The sequence below is a fragment of the Leuresthes tenuis genome, unplaced genomic scaffold, assembly GCF_036924035.1.
Source record: "Leuresthes tenuis unplaced genomic scaffold, fLeuTen1.0.hap1 SCAF_16, whole genome shotgun sequence".
NCBI lineage: Eukaryota > Metazoa > Chordata > Actinopteri > Atheriniformes > Atherinopsidae > Leuresthes > Leuresthes tenuis.
Genome location: NW_027325370.1, coordinates 27,776,126 through 27,796,752, shown reverse-complemented (window position 1 = coordinate 27,796,752; position 20,627 = coordinate 27,776,126). Strand labels below are relative to the sequence as shown.

The following is a 20,627-nucleotide window of genomic DNA, read 5'->3' as shown; positions in this document are numbered from 1 at the left end:
TCCGACGGGAGCACCTTCTCTTGAAGGGGAGCTGTTGTTCCACCACTGGGGAGGGATTTTCTCTTGGCTGTTTATAGCAGAGGTATTTTTACATATTCTTTTTCATATGAGCAGTTTATTTAGTAAATATGTAAGCCCAACGTTGGAAGGTACTGAATGATCTGAAGTGGGTGTGATATGCGCTCTGATGCTGCTCTGCTTGGAATCTACTGACTGACGTGCAGGCAGGAGGGAGCTGTCAATCTTGAGTAACCTCATCTTAATGATGAAAGAGTGGGAGTGATAGTGGATTAAGAAGTTCAGTTCAATTGCTGCTGCTGTGATGCTACAAAAAATACAAGTAAGATTGAATTATCTAGGACTGCATCCTAAATATTTTAAAAAAGGTACGGTCAGACTATTTGAAATAGCTTTATGAAAAGCTGCAAATTGGCCATTGGTAATTCATTGGTAATTAATGTGTCTTTAGATTTGTTATCCAATCTAATAATAAGATCACCTTAATTTAGTGTGTTTCTCTCTGACAATTTTCTTTCTTTCGTTTTCTGTTGTTGACAGAACCTGCAGGCTTCTTGCCGTCCTCCAAGTCTCTTAGTTTGTCCCGGACACAGTCAGCTGTCTTTTTCCTGAGCAAGCTGAAGCACAACTCTCTGCTAAGACGCAAGGTATGCCCACTGTGACTAGATTGTTGACACAGCATGCAGAAATGTTTGATAATGTAATTTCACATCAGGGCTGGCCTTCAATGAGTGTTCTTGTTTTGTCTGTTATTCCTTTGTGATAATGTTTTATGGTTCCAGTCATTAAAATGGTTTAATTGTGTGTTCCACATAACCAACTAAATTGGTTGCTTGAAGTTTTTCTTGTTTTTTCTGCAGGAGAAGCTGACAGCTGAGAAACGAGTCACAGAGACTGAGAGAAGGATGGGAGATGTTGACAGTGTGAGTTTCATTTTGCTAATCACTCAACCTTGGAACTTTCTTATCATAAGTTGAATAACACCTGCTAGTATTGCTTTTTTGGTCCTGAACGTGACTTGGCCCTCTGATCTTCTCCTCAGACTTCAGTGCCTTCTGTGTCCCCTGAGCTCAGTCCTCTGCCTGCTCCGGCTCCAGCATTGGCTCCAGCTCTGGAGTTTGAGCCTGTTACTCCAGTGTTTATGACAAATAGTGAGGAGTGCTACTTCTGTGCTCAAAGAGTGTATGTTCTGGAGCGCGTCAGTGCTGAGGGAAAGTTCTTCCATCGGAGCTGCTTTACATGTCATCAATGTGGCATCACACTCAGACTTGGGGGATACACCTTCGAACAGAATACAGGTGAGCACAGTCAGAAAATAATCACATAAGTCATGTGCATAGTTGCTAATTGTACAAAATCACTTATTCATGAAGCTTCATAGAGCTGTCAAATCTTTATCTGATCTTTATTCTTTTCTAATCTAGCAGTTCTCAATCAAAGTACTTAGTGGTGCATTTTTTTGTTGAAAATAACTTCACCTTTAATATGATGTGCCCGCTCAAAGCGATATGGCAAAAATATCATATCACGATTTTTTAAAAATAAAATCATGGTTTCGATTTTATCACAATCTTAAATTAAAAAGTGAAAAACAGCCAGTGTTGCAGAAGTATTTTCGGCTGGGCAGTTCGTACCGCGGCTCAACTACTTGAAGCAGACGTTCGAACCCCTCTTTTTCTACCATATCTTTTGCAAGATAAAAGGTAGCTGCTTCTGTTACCTCTTTCTATCACTGCTTTGACTGTCATACGGAGTGCCTTTGTCAAACGCCTGTGTTAATGTTGTCTGTTTTGGTCTTAGCTAGCTGCTGCCTCCACCTGCGATACGGTACCGGTGCCGCCGGGCCCCTCGCTGTTTGGCTCTCAACATACTGTTTGGGATGCTTCCTCTTCGAGTGATTGGACAGGTTCGTCGTGTTGCCACCCGACGTGTCAACCGTTTCTGTGCAAACTTTGCCAATTACATTTGTTTGCGCTTGATTAGTTGCGGAAAATCTAAACCAATTCCATATAATGGAGGTGGAATTTTTTTAGCGACCAACTAGCTATGGCTCTCCATGCGGCTACTGCTCCACACACAAACAAGGAGGCGGGTGAGAAAACACGTCACTGCCCGTAATTCGCTGTGATTGGTCGGTCAGGTTGACGACGTAATACGTCTGGTGCGTCGGTGCATCAGCATAGAGCTGCAATTTATAGAATGTGCCCGAGACGATCTCTGCAGTTTGACAGATTGTTACGGATCGTCTTCACGTTGCAATCGTTCACGATTTAATATCGTCATGTCGCCCACCCCTAATCTAAATTCTGATTAAAAATAGATTCATAATTTTAAGTTAACCTTCTTGTGTCTCTGATTTGTTTTTAAGTCTTTTTTATTTTGGTTACATGTGATATTTCTACAGGCAGTGTTGGAAAGTATCTTACCTCAAATTTTTTTCAGATACCTAAAATAATAGAAATTGTGCACATTACTTGTTTGGTTTTTTTATTTCTGTTTTGTATCTTTGTTTTTTTGCAGCTTTACGTTCCACTCACCAACATTTCAGATGGAAAAATATCAATTCTACTCAGTTGCATCTTATTTGATGGCTTTAGTTATTATTTTATTTTACTGACTATAAGTCATTGATGAACGAATTTGCTATGACGTCACGCATTGCTTTGTTAACCTCTGTTATGAAGTCTTAAGGTCAGCATTTGGCCATTACAATATGTGGCCTTTTTGGAGTGGCCATATTTGGACAAGAGGGTGTATCTACCTTTGAAAACTGTGTGGACTTTTACCACATCCCTTGTGCACAAAGATGTCTCCAGGTTTTTTTAATTTTTATTCTTTTATTATATTATATACTTTAGATGATGGAATAAAAGTTTTCTCAATTTTACATTGAACATTCTGAAGTTGCTCTACCATTTGTAGACATCCTTTCTAAGGTGCTCTTTTTATGCCCAGGTATATTGTTGATATATTGCCACTTAGGATAAATAGTTGCAATAACTTCCTCCGGCTGTTACTCTGTCGAAACAGCCTTTTGTGCACATGTTCCAACTTTTGGACTTTCAACATTTGATGTTTTATTGTGCATAAGATATTCATCTATGAAATCAGTTTTTTATTGATATTTTACACAGTCCCAACGTTTTTATAAATAGGGTTGTAAAATTAAGCCTGGTGCCTATTTTCTTAAATAATATCCAGTGTGGGTTTTGCATTTTAGACCTGAGCTGTTAACAGCTCCTCCAAATAGAATTTTTTTTCACTCTGAATTTTCCACATGATTTCATTTGAGCGCATGTTTGAATAATTTAATATCTCACCAATAATTAATGTAATAGCAAAAAACCCAGAAATGAAAACAGATTTGTTTCTTAGGACTTCTCTTTCTTGTTGATTTATAAATAACCTAACCCGTTATTAAATTAACCCTTCAAATTTATTTGCTGCCTTTGTATATAACTCTGTCTCTATTAGCTGGAGCAGTAACATGCCCTGATACGTTAGTATTAAAAATAAACTGATCTCCTATTCAATATATTGATATGTCAGAGAGACTACTGTCTTTAAGACTTTAAAGACTAATGTTGATAATAGCTGCTAATACTTCTGCACTTAGACTATTGGATGCAGGGCTTTTACTTGTAACGGAGCTTTTTGATATTGCTGAATCACTGTTACACTTGCTTCGGTAAAGGGCCTGAATTGTTCTTTTACTGCTGCCCACAGGGAGATTTTACTGTGAATTGCACGCTGAAGAGCTGGTGTTTGCAAATAGAGTTGAAACATCGCATGAGGTGGGTCACTGAACAAAAAAATGTAAATCATTCTGTCACTTGCTGCTGTTTACTTCAGACTCGATGTTGAATTCTTATTCTCAGAATGCTCTTGTTATACAATCTTCTGTTGCATCATTCTTCTGTTGGTTGGTTCAGTGTCAACTTGAACATGTCTAATAAGCATGTTTGCTTGAAAAATAAATGTAAACTACTGACTAACGTCTGACTCCTTCTGTGTTTAGGATAGCAAAGGGAATTACAAAGAGACAGATGAAGAGAATGAACTTTTGGGTGATGATTATACACCATCTCCATCAGATGAGGAGTATGACCACACTCTGGAACGTGGGTCCTCTACTCACGTGCGGTCACCTGAACCCAAAGAACCAGATCAGCATATACTTGAATCCAAAGAAGAGTTGCAAGAACCGCACAAGTCATGCACTTCTACTGACCTTCTTCTTATAAGTGAGACAGCAGTGCTTACTTTGGAGGAGATAGAAGAAACTACACCCTGTCCAGTCCCAAAACCACGCTTTTGTCAACAGACCACTCCCAGCTCAGAGTCCTCTCCCCCAATAGCAAAAACCCGTACAACTTTCCTGCTAAATCCATCCACTCCAGAAAAACCTTCATCTCCTGTCCCTCCAGAGGAGACATCCAAAGCAGGGCCAAACTTGCGCCCTAAACAGTTCCTGCGTAAGCTTCAGTTAACCGATGAGGAGAAAAACCAACTGGGGAATCTTCAGAGCTTCAGCGTAGACTCAGACTCAGAGACACATGGTGGATCTTCCTCCTGTTCCTCTTCTTCTGCAAATGCAGGAGTGCCTCCAAAGCTAGAGGGCTTGGATGGGCAGGATGAGGAGGGCTACTGGAGTGGGAGCACAGCTAGTTGTATACGGGAAAAAAGGAATCGACGCTGCTTCAGGAAAAAAGAGATGCCAAACGGGCAGAACAGAGTACGGTCCAAGTTTTCCCCCTGGAATCTTTCCTCCCCGAGGATCAGTAGAGACAACCGGCTCAGTGTCCTTGTTAGTCAGCCAGGAAGAGTGGGTGCGTTTATATATATTAAAAAATGAAGACAAGTAATTGCAGAGAAAAGCTTCCTGTTGCATTGTTTTGGTCTTGGTGAGTTGGATTATGTAGTAACTGTTGCTCTTCCCTTTTACAACAGAAACAACTTTCAGACATGTTCATAGTGCCTCAGAGGATGGTGTTGAAGGAGATGATGATGATATGTTTGAACACGATGACATTGACTTAATTGATATGAGGGTAAGGAGAAGAGAATATGTTTTCATTTAATATGATACCATATAGTTGCTGCATTTTTATCAGAGCAATCACATAAGAATTTTTGCCTCAAGTTTCAAATGGAGCCATCAGATCCCATTGAGGCAGAGAAGCTGGAGTTGATGAGGATGAAGACTCTGGAGCGGAAAGCCAAGATGAGTGAATTAGAGCGATTTCGCAAAGCTCAGGTCAGTACCTTGTCTCTATAACTGCAACTTTACTTACACTGTTGTTAAATTTGTTAACGGATTGAGGAGTTGATGACCATGGCTCAGTTGATATAGTGGTTAACAACCACCAACCAATGTGTCAAAGTGTTCTCAGGCCAGATAATGAATCCCACAATGCCTGTTTGATTTCAGAGGAAATGCTCTGCACACTGTATATAGTGTGTATAAATGTGATTGGAAGTGCTGTACGAGTTTCTGGGTGAATGAGAAACACATCGAAAGTGTTTTGTAAAACTTTAGAAACAAGGTTAAGGAGATAAATGTGAAATATTTGTCATTTAAACGAAAACAGTTTGTATTGTGGAAATTGGTTGTCCAAAGGATTATTTCTAACAGTTCAGCTCTGGTTAATTTGGCTGCACCTTTGGTTACCATAGTTACTGTGTTTGATACTGATGACAACCCTGTTCTACAGTGACTTTATCAGAAAAGCAAAAGATTAGCAACTGAAGTATCTGCATACAGAATGGCAAAACAAACACATGCTGTTTTGGTGAAGAAGTCTATTACTGACCTTTTTCATAAGCATTCTGATTTCATGCTGGTTATGACAAGAGCAGCTTTCCACACAACAGTGGAGCCCGTTAGTTACCACCAGCAGTTGGAGTCTGCAGCTCTTCATCTATCAGACTGCAATTGTTGCAGTGGCTTCTTGGCTTTTTCTTTTTTTCTTTTTAAGCCACGGTGAAAGACTCTGGAGACTCTGAACTGTTCGTAAATATTATTTGCTAATAAATTTGCTTGCATTATTTTCTGTGCACTCAGTGTGGCCACTGTAACACCCCCATTTCTAAATTTTAATTTGTTGTATTATTTATCTTTTTGGAGTTAGAAGTGACCACATTTGGGTTGAATGGAGAGTGATAGCTGAAACCTGAATAATGTATTTGAAGTCTAATATCTATTAAATTATTGTGAATCAGAACCTGATTTTGACATTATCAAGTCAGTTTAATATGTGTGTACACTGCTAATGACGATGACCCTTCTTTTTTTCAAAACCTCTTTCTTTCTATATCATCTTACCCTGGTCAGTACATAATTGGCTGTGATTTTAATTGTGTGTTAGACTTGGGTTGGGCAATATGGACCAAAAGTCATATCCCTATATATTTAGGCTGAATATGGATATGCATTATATATCCTGATTTTTTTTTTTTTCGCAAAATGAGTGCAAATGTTCAGTCAAAGCCAAATATGACAATTCATTTTATTGAAACCGTCTATTTCAGTTGAACAGTTGCAAAGTCAAATGAATGGGGGGAAAAAAACCTATAGTTTATCATAATAGCTAAATGTCTGTTACCTTGATGATATCAACAGGCTAACCAGCATTTTAAAGTCATAATTGCCTCACATTGACTAGGTGTAACATTAAAGTGGTAAACACATAAATGCATGACTAATTCTTATCTAATAATCTAATAAATATGGTTCTGAAATCTGCCATTCTGTATTGTAAATGATTTCACTTTTAGTACTTTACGTTTTCTGTTTTATTAATTTATTTAACTTCTATTTAACAATCAATTTTTCGTTGGAGACCTGGCCAAGACGGCAGCATAAATCACAAAGTTGCAGACAGATACACAAAGGAAAATAAGAAAAAAACAACAACATTTTAATATGTTTTTGTTGAAAGTAAAATATCCGAATACTCCTTACAACACATCAATAGCCAAGTGTAATCTGTGACCGAAGCACTGCATCCTCAGCCACTCGTTCAGCTCGACCGCTTTGATTATGTTGCTCCTGTTGTCAGTTGTTATAACAACCGGGATGCTTTTCCAGCTTGCAATTGCGCACTGCTGGGCCTCAGCTATATGTTCTATATGTAGAGGTATGATCCTGGGGGAAATAACTTGTTTGGAGACACGCGGTTTTCATCTCCCAGTCTTCAATGAAGTGAACTGTCACACTTATGTAAGGCGCACATGTTCTGCTTGACCACATATCACTGGTCAATGCAAAATGGGTGATGTTAGCGAGCCAGTCAGCAAGGCTCTGCCTGACCTCTGTGTACATCTCATGCAGAGTAGTTGCGACTTGGAAGCTCATATCTCGGGTACATAGTTTTCAGTAGCTTTTTAAATCCGACTTGTTCCACAGTTGCAACAGGGACAAAATCTTTAGCAATGTGATAGGACTCCGCTTTAGTCATAGTACACCACTTGTCGCTTTCCTTTTCATAAGGCACACTGCGAGAAAATGAAGCTTGCAGCGAGCTTTGTTTCGGAGCTGGAGCTTTTTTGGGTTGTGGATGGCTTGCGGCTGCAGCACGCAGTTTCACACACTCTTTGTTACTGCAGTTTCTGCCACTGTTTCATGTGGTGAAAAAGACTATTGCCTCCACCCATGGCTGTAACTTTTTTTATGGCACTCTACATACCATCTCCAAATTATTGAGCCACTGCTTTTTCTTTTACTCAGAAATTCTTCCACACGCTCCGCAGATGATGCTGCTCCCTCCATGTTTGTTGTAGTACTGTAGTACAGCAGAATGTTTGTTCCGCCCCCCCACCCCATCCCTTCTCTGTGCATGAAAGAGGAGGGGCGGGGGCGTGGAGAGCAGTACAGAGAGCTCAGCAGCTTACCTAGGATCACAGCACAAATTTGAACTATATCGATATATGCAATATTTTCTAATTCCATATCATATTTTAAAAATATATTGACATATTTTTTATATCAATATATCGCCCAGCCCTATGTTAGACCCGACACAGGATCGTTCAACTGGTATTGATACCTCTTATCAACAAACAAGAAAAATTTTCAAAGAATTCATGATTGATCTAAACTTAAGCTGATATTTGGCGATATCTTTTCATTATTCATGATATTCTATTTAAGGGGAGAGATGATAAATTGTACTACACATAAGTCCAAAAAATATTATTCACAGCCTAACTCTCTGGAACAAAAAGTTAAAAAAAAATTAGAGCGAGAAATTCATCACAATGGCACCCCAGAAAAACAACAAGAGCTCCTCTTACTGAAATCCCAGTACAATGAGTTAACCACCAATAAAATAGCCTCAGTATGATCCAAACAAACATACTATGACCAGGGAGAGAAAGCTGGAAAGCTGTTAGCATGGAGATTTCAAAGGATACAAACTGATAGACCTATTAATTCAATTAAGTGACATGTTGGCAAAATCCTGATCCATCCATATGAAATAAACACTACTTTCAAAGAGCTTTATTAGGGTTTATATAAATCAGAATACAGCTCAGAAAAACAAAAGGATTTTTTGTATTAACTCCACTTTCTAACACTACCTTAAAACTGACCTTGATAGCAATGACAGGCTTAAGCAATGGAAAGGCACCAGTGCCCGATGGCGATCAGTCTGAGATGAGATTGTGAGAGCGACAACGAAGAGACTGAAGTGAGTGACGAAGTTCTGAGGCTGTTCAATTCAGACATTGAAGAAGATGACTTTGATGGTTTTAGTGTGCAGGAGGAAAATGAAGAAGGCAATCAATGACTTTTCCTGGTAGGCTAATGTTTTTGTTTTTTTTACCAGCCGTGTTACAAGCACTGTTTTATTCTGAACAATAGGCGTCTCAGGATTGACCCGTGGGGAACCCCAGAGGTCATAGCCATTTGGTCTGAGACACAGTTACCAATTTCAACAGAATATTTCCTGTCCTCGAGGTAGGACTTAAACCACTTGAAAGCACTACCAGAGATTCCCACCCAGTCTTCTAAGCTCTGTAATAAGATTGCATGGTCAGCTGTGTCAAAGGCAGCACTCTGGTCCAGCAGAACTAAAACTGAGACTGAGGCCTGCATCTGTGTTCAGGCGAATATCGTTTGTCACCTTGATCAGAGCTGTCTAAGTGCTGTGGTGGGGCCTAAAGTCCTGATTGGAAAGTATCAAAAGCATTGTTAGACAGGAGAAAGTAAGTAAGATGTTGGTATACAGCTTACAGATCTACACGCCAAGGCTGTCCTATGAGCCCTCTATTATTTTTATTTGCTGTTGAACCTTTGGCCAAGGCGATCCGTCAGTCATCTGACATTATGGGCAAGAGAAAGAACACAATTGGTCTCTTTTTGCAGATAATATTGTTTTGTTTTTAACAAAGCTCGAACCTCACTTAAAGGGGAACTCCGGTATTTTTAAACCTAGACCTTATTTCTGGCATGAAATACTTTTATCTACTCACCGAGAACAGTTTGGTGAAAGTCGGCTTCTTTCGAAAGCTATTTAGACAACTTGTGATCAGCGTATATCCATATAATGGAGTGAACGGGGCTTAGATGATGCAGCCTCTAAATAAGGCATTATCTGTCTTTATTTCACCAATACTTTAAGAAGAATGAATGAATGAACGTGTGCTATAGCTCTGTTAGCTCATAGCTGCTGTTAGGTGGCTACTTGCGGCTATGGCAGAGCTAACGGAGGGAATTCTACACAGGCACTCTACTGGGACTCCACACGCCTCCCTGGTGCACAGTTTATTTACTCCTTTCTCTGTGACAGTCGGTTAACTTCACACAGCGTTCACTACTGCTAGTTTTGTGCAACATGGCAGGATATTTATCAGATTTTGACAAGTGAAAGATGACACTCCAGTCCGTGTATCAGTTACTGTCAAGAGTTTTGATAAACGCTCAGGATGGCTCTTACCATTTGCTGATTTGACCCAAATAATTTCTCTGGATTCCTCAACTCCAGGAATGTCATCAGGATGGATTACAGTTCGTGTTGCACCTGTGAAAAGTTACCTCCATCCTGGAAACATTCAATGTAATCTCAGGCTTGATGTCCTACTGTAACATAAGTTCAATTCCCTCTAAGTTTAACACTTCTTCTTGCTTTTCTGCTTCTAACCTGGTTACATGCTCAGCTCCTGTTTTTCCCTTATCTAGTCATAACTGACTCCCAAACTCTTCCTCTGTCTTATTCTTGCGCCAGGCAGTCCCTCGCCCAATGCCCCCTCCTTCCACACAGCTGACATGTATCTCTTCCTGCTCTGTCTCTCCTCCTCTGTCTCTGCTCCTGTTTTGGTCTGTGTTTTTGCTTTCCCTCATTACATATATAGTTGCTTCTCTCCCTTCCAACAAAAAGTTTAGTCCTTTCTTGCTTTTCCTTTTGTTGTTAGAGTGCTCCTCTGCATGCCCTCTTTATTCCATTGCTGTGCAAACACATTAAGATTACTTTTTATTGTCATGTTACAAGTGTTACATCCAGTTCGGCACCTGTTGAACACTCATGCACAACCTTTCTATTTGATTTAATTAATATTTATCTGCAGGCTTAGAAACTGCTAATAGTATCAATATATTACTTCACTTGTGCAACTCTCTGGTCACTGTGGCTGGTTTTAAATGCACCATAAAAACAAACTTTGCCTTGTTATAACTGTTATGACTTGTTAGGATTCACTGCAGCTGTCTTTAAATTTCTCTTTAAGAAAGCCATTGTTTGATATCTGACTCACATAGCATATTTCATTGCTGTGTTTTTGTCCTAATACTCACTTTAACCCGTTCTGTAAAGCACTTTGCTGCTCTGTTATCAGATAAATGCTGCATGATATGAGTTCCTTTAAATTTTAGTTTTTCCTCAAATTTAGAAAATGTTTCAGTTTGGCTTGAAAACCATCTGCACCTGAAAGGTTTGACTGTCTGGTCTCAGACTTGCTTCAGGTGGAAATGATTGCATTTTCAATGCCTTGAACTTTGTCATTAAATAATATTACAACAACTCATTAACCTTAGAAGTAGAAATGAGTTTAAAGGCAGTGAAACTGGAGGGTTTGTTAATCTGTTTACTGTCGCAAGCAGGACACGAGAGTTAGTACTGCAGTTTTTGATTATTTCAGAAAAATAACTCTTCCTCGTTTTACACAAAGTCTGGTTGAACACACATAGTTTTTCTTTGTAAATCTCATAATGAATCTGGAGCTTTGACTTTAGTTTGGTTCGCTGGCACTCCCTTTTCTGTGCCCTGACCGACTCTTCTTTTCTCCATGGCGCCCTTTGCCCACTTTTAAACCATTCTAACCTTGACAGGAGCAATGGTATCCAAAGCATTTAAAAGACTTGATGTGTAAGAGCTCAACAGATCATCATCATAAGAACACGGAGTATTTTCAAAGCTAATCATTTGCATAAACTGTGTCCCTGTTCTGTCATTTATCAGTGAAGACCCAACTGCTGGTTTGGGTGTGACAAACAGGTCGAAGAAAACACCAAAATGATCAGATAAAGCAACATCGACTACCTCCATATTTAGAATAACAACACCCATTGAAATGAGCACATCTTGAGTGTGCCCTCTGCTGTGGGGGGGCTCAGTCACACGCTGAGTTAGACTAAACATTTCAAGGAAAGCAGTGAGTTAGCTTGCTTATTATGGGCTACGTGCACATTCAAGTCCCCTGTTATGACTAAACAGTCAAAAGCAATGCACACAGAAAGTAATTCAGTAAAGTCATCAATTCTGTGGTGATACAAAGTATGGAAGATTGTTTTATCTCCGTTTTAAATGACACATACCCGAATTAAGGAAAAAACTAAATGTTTTATCTTGTGAGTGGGTATATTGGCCCTGAATATGGCACAAAGACCCTCCCCACTCTGGTTTTGTCGTTTCATCTCTCAGTTAAACACATAAAATCAAAAGTCAGAATGCTGTTGGTATAAAACTTTTTCTAGGACTTTGCCTAAGAATGGCAGGTTTGATATGGAAATGCTAAAAATCTCAGCTTGTAAAACATCTTTTGCTCAGACAGTTTTTCCTGTGAAAGGAGTAAAGATTTGAAATGCTCTGTTTGTTTGTCTGAGATCTTCTGAACTTTAACTCTTTAAGAGAGCTGTTAAATCTTAATTCACAAACTTGATCTAATGAACTTGATCTTGTTTTAAACCTTGCCTTTTTAACTAGATTTACTTTGTACATTACTTTTGTCTTCCCCTTCTCTAGGATTGGGCAATGTTACAATGTTCAAATCTCCCTCAAACCCAAAGTATTTAATATTATCTGGGTTTTTTTAAACATGATTTTATCACTCCCACTTAACTCCCTATTAGCTATAAAAAAAAAGGGATTCCCCATATTTTTCCTCCTGCAGCTAATCAATTTTCAGTGGAGTTAATCTGATTAACTAGTCAATGAAACACTACTTCTGTCGTTATGTCACCAGCAACAACAGTACGGCACCCAGACTCCAATGTTTGCTGTTTCACCACCACTTCAACTTAATCCAAACTAGACAGTAAAACATTACTTCTGTCGTCACCATCAGCAACATCAACAGACCAGCAGCTGTTTCACTCTTTATACATACATAGAAAATATAACAACAACACTGCAGCAAAGAAACAAACAAATAAACAAACAAAGATGGATTTAATTCTTGCGATCTCCCATCGCAAACTCTCTTAAGAAAGATTCCATTTCTAACACATGGCGCGGAGTTATTTATTCCTGTAGTCTTCTCACACAGACTATAGACTCACTCACCTTTACTGACTGATTTTATGTTATTTATCATGGGCTAATCCAACACAACTATACAGTCTTAAGCTAAAGGCCCTTTGATACTAAGCTGCACTCGAAATAGCAACATTATTCCTTTAAAAAATAGCAATGCCCCTACTTAGTTAAAGGCCGCTTGGGTACTCAGCTGTACTTGCAAAAATTCACCATTATTTGTAAACATCTTAATTAAATGAAGTAACTGAATTAGTCAGTAAAACATTACTCGTGTCATTTCACAAACTACAGTACGGCTAACTGCAAGAGTCTGCAGCAGCTGCTTCACCACCAGTCCAACTCAGTCTGAATTAGTCAGTAAAACATTACTCGTGTCATTTCACAAACTACAGTACGGCTAACTGCAAGAGTCTGCAGCAGCTGCTTCACCACCAGTCCAACTCAGTCTGAATTAGTCAGTAAAACATTACTCGTGTCATTTCACAAACTACAGTACGGCTAACTGCAAGAGTCTGCAGCAGCTGCTTCACCACCAGTCCAACTCAGTCTGAATTAGTCAGTAAAACATTACTCGTGTCATTTCACAAACTACAGTACGGCTAACTGCAAGAGTCTGCAGCAGCTGCTTCACCACCAGTCCAACTCAGTCTGAATTAGTCAGTAAAACATTACTCGTGTCATTTCACAAACTACAGTACGGCTAACTGCAAAAGTCTGCAGCAGCTGCTTCACCACCAGTCCAACTCAGTCTGAATTAGTCAGTAAAACATTACTCGTGTCATTTCACAAACTACAGTACGGCTAACTGCAAGAGTCTGCAGCAGCTGCTTCACCACCAGTCCAACTCAGTCTGAATTAGTCAGTAAAACATTACTCGTGTCATTTCACAAACTACAGTACGGCTAACTGCAAGAGTCTGCAGCAGCTGCTTCACCACCAGTCCAACTCAGTCTGAATTAGTCAGTAAAACATTACTCGTGTCATTTCACAAACTACAGTACGGCTAACTGCAAGAGTCTGCAGCAGCTGCTTCACCACCAGTCCAACTCAGTCTGAATTAGTCAGTAAAACATTACTCGTGTCATTTCACAAACTACAGTACGGCTAACTGCAAGAGTCTGCAGCAGCTGCTTCACCACCAGTCCAACTCAGTCTGAATTAGTCAGTAAAACATTACTCGTGTCATTTCACAAACTACAGTACGGCTAACTGCAAGAGTCTGCAGCAGCTGCTTCACCACCAGTCCAACTCAGTCTGAATTAGTCAGTAAAACATTACTCGTGTCATTTCACAAACTACAGTACGGCTAACTGCAAAAGTCTGCAGCAGCTGCTTCACCACCAGTCCAACTCAGTCTGAATTAGTCAGTAAAACATTACTCGTGTCATTTCACAAACTACAGTACGGCTAACTGCAAGAGTCTGCAGCAGCTGCTTCACCACCAGTCCAACTCAGTCTGAATTAGTCAGTAAAACATTACTCGTGTCATTTCACAAACTACAGTACGGCTAACTGCAAAAGTCTGCAGCAGCTGCTTCACCACCAGTCCAACTCAGTCTGAATTAGTCAGTAAAACATTACTCGTGTCATTTCACAAACTACAGTACGGCTAACTGCAAGAGTCTGCAGCAGCTGCTTCACCACCAGTCCAACTCAGTCTGAATTAGTCAGTAAAACATTACTCGTGTCATTTCACAAACTACAGTACGGCTAACTGCAAGAGTCTGCAGCAGCTGCTTCACCACCAGTCCAACTCAGTCTGAATTAGTCAGTAAAACATTACTCGTGTCATTTCACAAACTACAGTACGGCTAACTGCAAGAGTCTGCAGCAGCTGCTTCACCACCTGTCCAACTCAGTCTGAATTAGTCAGTAAAACATTACTCGTGTCATTTCACAAACTACAGTACGGCTAACTGCAAGAGTCTGCAGCAGCTGCTTCACCACCAGTCCAACTCAGTCTGAATTAGTCAGTAAAACATTACTCGTGTCATTTCACAAACTACAGTACGGCTAACTGCAAAAGTCTGCAGCAGCTGCTTCACCACCAGTCCAACTCAGTCTGAATTAGTCAGTAAAACATTACTCGTGTCGTTTCACAAACTACAGTACGGCTAACTGCAAGAGTCTGCAGCAGCTGCTTCACCACCAGTCCAACTCAGTCTGAATTAGTCAGTAAAACATTACTCGTGTCATTTCACAAACTACAGTACGGCTAACTGCAAAAGTCTGCAGCAGCTGCTTCACCACCAGTCCAACTCAGTCTGAATTAGTCAGTAAAACATTACTCGTGTCATTTCACAAACTACAGTACGGCTAACTGCAAGAGTCTGCAGCAGCTGCTTCACCACCAGTCCAACTCAGTCTGAATTAGTCAGTAAAACATTACTCGTGTCATTTCACAAACTACAGTACGGCTAACTGCAAAAGTCTGCAGCAGCTGCTTCACCACCAGTCCAACTCAGTCTGAATTAGTCAGTAAAACATTACTCGTGTCATTTCACAAACTACAGTACGGCTAACTGCAAGAGTCTGCAGCAGCTGCTTCACCACCAGTCCAACTCAGTCTGAATTAGTCAGTAAAACATTACTCGTGTCATTTCACAAACTACAGTACGGCTAACTGCAAAAGTCTGCAGCAGCTGCTTCACCACCAGTCCAACTCAGTCTGAATTAGTCAGTAAAACATTACTCGTGTCATTTCACAAACTACAGTACGGCTAACTGCAAGAGTCTGCAGCAGCTGCTTCACCACCAGTCCAACTCAGTCTGAATTAGTCAGTAAAACATTACTCGTGTCATTTCACAAACTACAGTACGGCTAACTGCAAGAGTCTGCAGCAGCTGCTTCACCACTTCAACAATTTAACTTCATTGGTCTAACAGTTGTTAGTTAAATAATCACAAATTTTTGTCTAATTTTCTTTTTTCCTTAATAGTGACACTATTTCTCGCCAACAATAGTAATACAAATGGATCCACTGATTCAAAAATAGATCCTGTCACCTTTACCCCAGCCAGTGGCAGCCGGCCTCTATCAGTAACTCTGCTGAGAGGACTTCAGTTAGGAGTCCTGGACTCTCCCGTACACGGTTGCAGCTCCGATCCTGGGTGGTGGAAAGGATTTTAGGATCCGGCTTGAAGGACCAATATGTCAGAAAAATTCTCATAACAGTGTTATGAGAACCAAAAGATAGGAGGAAGCCTCCCCCATCACATGAACCTTTATTCTTGCAGCTTTTCTCATAGTATAACTCCATAATTTTTCTAACAGCAGCTAACTAATGTCACAATGGCTTTATTATTAAGAAAACAAAATCCAAAATTATCACCAGCACATTGATTATAAGGCATAGCACTGTATACTGACTTGTGGGAATAATTTATATTCTTAGTATTTGATTGAGAGAAGTTAACATTTGTTAAATGGGAAATTTACATTTCAAAAGACTTCCGCTGTGGGTTCACTGCGTGACCATGACCATCTTTGATATGATTAATGGATTCAAGGTGTCAATGAACCTTAAACACTGTCAAAATGATTTTATTTTATTTAAAAATTTCTAACAAAATGTCTTTTTCTTTTTTCCCAGTCAATCCAGAGAAGACTGGAGGAGATTGAGGTGACCTTCAAGGACCTGGAGGAGAAAGGTGTGGAGCTAGAGAGAAGTTTGCGAGGAGAAGCTGGTAAGAACAAAATGTTAACACCATGTTTTTGTTTATTAATCCAATTAAAGTTTTCACGAAGTAACAATTGAAGTGCATTTCCTGTACAAATAGCTGCCAGGGAAGCAAACCCTTTCCCAGTTATCCTAGCCTGCTCTGATTTCTTAGCTTCATTGGCCTGAGGAGGCTCTACTCTCCATTCTGAATCAATTCTGTTGAAAAATGGACAATTGAAAAAGTGTTTTCTTTAACACAAAGTTTGTATATGCTGACAAGTACAGGATGATCAATATTTTTATCCTTATGTAGGAAAACGATCACTTTAAACACCCCGAAGATTACATACAAAATTCATTGTATTTTTCTTTAATTAACGGGAAAGATGTACAGGTGACAAAAGGTACAAAACTTTTTTTTTCAGAAACAAAGGAAAACCCATATAAAACAAATATCACTTTTTTTTTAATCAAATCCGATTTCAAAGTGGAGACAGAATTCCATGTTACAGTAGGCCACATATTCACTACAAATCATCACATAGGCTGTCTTTGCTTTATTACTACATTTAATCAAATACATGTAAGCATAACAATGGGAGTGTTATGTTTGTAAGTCAGTTGAACTTGTGATAAAGTTCCTCAAGTGACTGTTATATTAGATGCAGCAAATGATTCTTCCATCATGCCACTTTATCAAGAATTTCCATACAAATGTGTCCTCTTCTTTTTTTTTTTTCCTTCTTCTCCTAAATCCACGAACATGCACAGAGTTTCAAACACTCTTTTTCTTTGTCCAGGCAACAGTGATTCTCCTGACAAGGTTGAACAGTGGATCCAGCTGGTCCATGAGAAGAATGCATTGATTTCTGAAGAGTCTGATCTTATGGTGGCGTAAGTCAAATTCTCAAACCGTGATACACAGAAAAATCACAGTAGGTAATATTACAGTATTACAAAACCGCTTTGTGCCAAGCAGAGGAGACATGGCAGGCATAGGGGTCATAACATCAGACCGTGGAGCTATTTTTGGTTACTGATTGCTCTCACAGTGGTAACAGCTATTATTCATATGCTCTTATGGTGACCTGTGGCAGTAGAGGACTGTTCCTGTATACATGACTAAGATGGTGTTCGTTTTCCTCTCAGGTCCCGACAGCTGGAACTTGAAGACAAGCAGAGCATGTTAGAGTTGGAGCTCAGAAAATACATGGATCTGAAAGGTATGGAGCATGTGCATGCATAAAATTCTACTCTTGACACTAATTTTGATATTTTTAAAACATGTCTGAGAGTGAAACCAATGTCAGTCTCCAATGACAAAAACTACTTAGAAAGGATGGGAATGACTTATGCAGTTGAATATTTTTTTGGCCAAAAGTTGGCAAAAGGAGGTCTTTAAGCAACTGGTTTAAAAAGACTTCAGTAGAAAAAATCCCTGAAAAATTCAAGTTTGTAAATATTTTTGTAGATCAATTTCAATAAGTGACAACATTGTGCAGGTGCATATGTTTGTCCACATATCCAGGAAGTGTCATTTGTGTATTACAAGATACATTATGAGCAAAAACAACTGTCACTGCTGTGGATTTTTGCTTTGTGCTGCAAAACACCACAAACAGTCTAAGAGAGATGAGGTCAAACCAGGGCTGGGCATTAATATGATCTTAAAGTAAACTGAAATTTGATTAAAGTTAGTCTCTGTGATATAAACATGTTAAAATTTTTAGTTGATCTATTGATAAGAGTACACAGCTTATCCATCGGCACAAACAAATGCGATAAAAGCCCATGTTTCGGGCCATCAGGTAGTACACGCCCATCTATTATCGCGAAGCATTGTTTGAACTACCAGCAGAGAATAGGACTGAATTCATGTTGGGGAGAATCAATGGACCTGTTGACAGGCACAAAAGCAGGTGTGACACTGAGATTGAGAGTGAATTTATGTTGTTCTCCCAAACTGTTGAGGTAATTATTTATTTTGTCAATTTTATAATCCAAAATAATCAAATAGAAGGAAGAGCTCACAGTATGACAGGCACACTCCAAATACAGAGCCAGCCAATTTTACCAAGTACAAGTTACAATGGACCTTAACTGCAGTCTCTTGAGTGAGTGTAGCAGCTTTAAAGCAGACAAGGATGTGAATGTGAGTGCAACACGTAATATAAAGATATTATGTTGGTTATGTTATGATGTGTAATGCAAATAGAAATATAACTGTAAATGCATGTAAATATTGTTGAAAAGAAAATTGTTACAGGCACAAACACATCACCATGATCAAATTATATCAATAATTAATGTGATTGTGCAATAAAAAAAAAAAGATTTTAAGAGAATAAGGCCCTAGAGCAAAGTGCCTGTATGTTCTAGATAAAATATTGGTAATACCAGTCCTGACATCTTGTTTGTTGGGGCTTTGCTTGACTGTAAATTCAAATCACTGTACCATCTAGCAATTCCCCCTTAATCTTCTTTCCTTCAGTAAGGGAAGTGACTAAGAAGACAACTTACATGTATATGTAGATTTTATTAATGTCCATTTTTGCTCAAGAGGTTGAGTGTGGTTTCATTTGTAATTGGAGGCATATCTTTGTTTGACAGACAAGACACCAGATCAGCAGGCAGAAGAAGATCGAGTCTTTCAGCAGAGGATCGAGGTTGTGAATATGAGGGACACTTTGGTGTCATTTCTGGAAGAGAAGAGGCTGAAAGAGATCAGTGAGGAGCAAGAGGCTTTTTCTATCATGGAGGCCAAACGGCACTCAAAGTCAGAGTCTCAGGTTCACTGGGCTTAAGCCTTTTGTGAACACACCTGAGCAGCATGGACCTGTATGATGCTTTTTAGGGGATACTTTTTGTCTGTGCGAAACTGGTTGCTTTCAGACTTTGGAGCCTGAAACTTGATGAAAAATCAAATTGATGAAAAACCAAAAATGAGACTATATTGTTGAGGAAGGTGGTCGCCTCGAGAACAGGATGAAGTTCAGCCTTAAGAACTGGAGTACGGGTGAATCAGTTGTAGTCCACCCCCTAGAGGGAGGCACAAGCCTGGAGATCTAAGACTTAAACCCAATGTGTCCAACAACTGCAGCCTAGCCCTGCCTATCATGATAGTGGGATCATGGCAATACACACAGAGCAGATCATCATTACTGAGCCTGAGCCAGACGGGGGGGGGGGGGGGGGAGTGGCTGGATTTTTTTGGATGGTGTTTTGGAAATACAGTAGTTTGATGTTCATGTTGATTTTAAACGTCATCATGGATAAGTGCTACTGCACGGAAACACATATTATATATATCTTAATTCTATCTTTAGTCTTTGTATCTTAAAAATAAAGATGATAGAGATTTAAAAAACTAAGGAATTTGAAATATTAGAATGATGAATTATGAGTTTGATGTTTTGTTTTTTTTCTTTTTGTATCCAGTTTTCATCTATTAATGTTAATCTGTTTTGTAGCACTTCCTGCTTTTCACCATGTTCTTTCCTCATAGCATGTTGGGTAGTTAATCTCAGGGGTTGATAGTTCAGTCCTGTTGGCTCAAAGATAGTCTTATATAGTCTTATTGATGGTCTTCAACAGGCGGCTGCTCTTTCAGTGGCCATGTATTGTACAAAAAATGAAGAATTGGGGTGAATAAAATGCATACTAAAGTGGACCGCTTCATTTATTCATAAATGCCACCATTCAGCGGGTGTTACTGAATAGCCAATACATGGGGAAAGTAAAAACAAGCCTTACTCTGTTCATTGTCATGCTGCCATTTTGTGCCATCTGAATAGTAGTTTCAAATATCAAATAAAGATCATGTACTTTGATGTTTTGGTTTTCATGTTTTAGGTCATGAATGAATGGTCGTGAATGACCTGTACCAGAAGCAGGAGTAGTGATTTAGCAACGTAAGTTAAGGTTCAGATCTGGATTTTCAGTATCATGAAACTGGTTCACCTCTTCAAGATTCAAGAAGCTTTATTTATCCCGAGGGAAATTGCTGTGCAACAGTTATGGTACAAGAGGGAAAGTACTAAATTAAATGAAATTTAAATAAAATAAAGCATACATAAGTAACTAAATAGAAAATGTGCAAATTAGCAGCCTCAATAGAAACGATATACAGTATACAAACAAAGTGATCGGGAGAAAGTGTCATAGTTTAAACTGTAAAGTGACATTTGGCCTC

General features: G+C 39.3%; 1 protein-coding gene across 1 annotated transcript in view; it reads left to right on the top strand.

The window, feature by feature from the left end:
• Positions 1-19,607, top strand: part of mical1 (microtubule associated monooxygenase, calponin and LIM domain containing 1) — a 31,203-nt gene extending 11,596 nt beyond the window's left edge. The window contains exons 13-23 of the mRNA XM_072366257.1: positions 559-665; positions 879-941; positions 1,061-1,316; positions 3,745-3,812; positions 4,037-4,847; positions 4,969-5,069; positions 5,162-5,275; positions 16,367-16,460; positions 17,236-17,329; positions 17,585-17,658; positions 19,046-19,607. Coding sequence (XP_072222358.1) covers positions 559-665; positions 879-941; positions 1,061-1,316; positions 3,745-3,812; positions 4,037-4,847; positions 4,969-5,069; positions 5,162-5,275; positions 16,367-16,460; positions 17,236-17,329; positions 17,585-17,658; positions 19,046-19,239 — 1,976 coding nt within the window. The 3' untranslated portion in view covers positions 19,240-19,607. The remainder of the gene's footprint in view (positions 1-558; positions 666-878; positions 942-1,060; positions 1,317-3,744; positions 3,813-4,036; positions 4,848-4,968; positions 5,070-5,161; positions 5,276-16,366; positions 16,461-17,235; positions 17,330-17,584; positions 17,659-19,045) is intronic.
• The last annotated feature ends 1,020 nt before the right edge of the window (positions 19,608-20,627 follow it).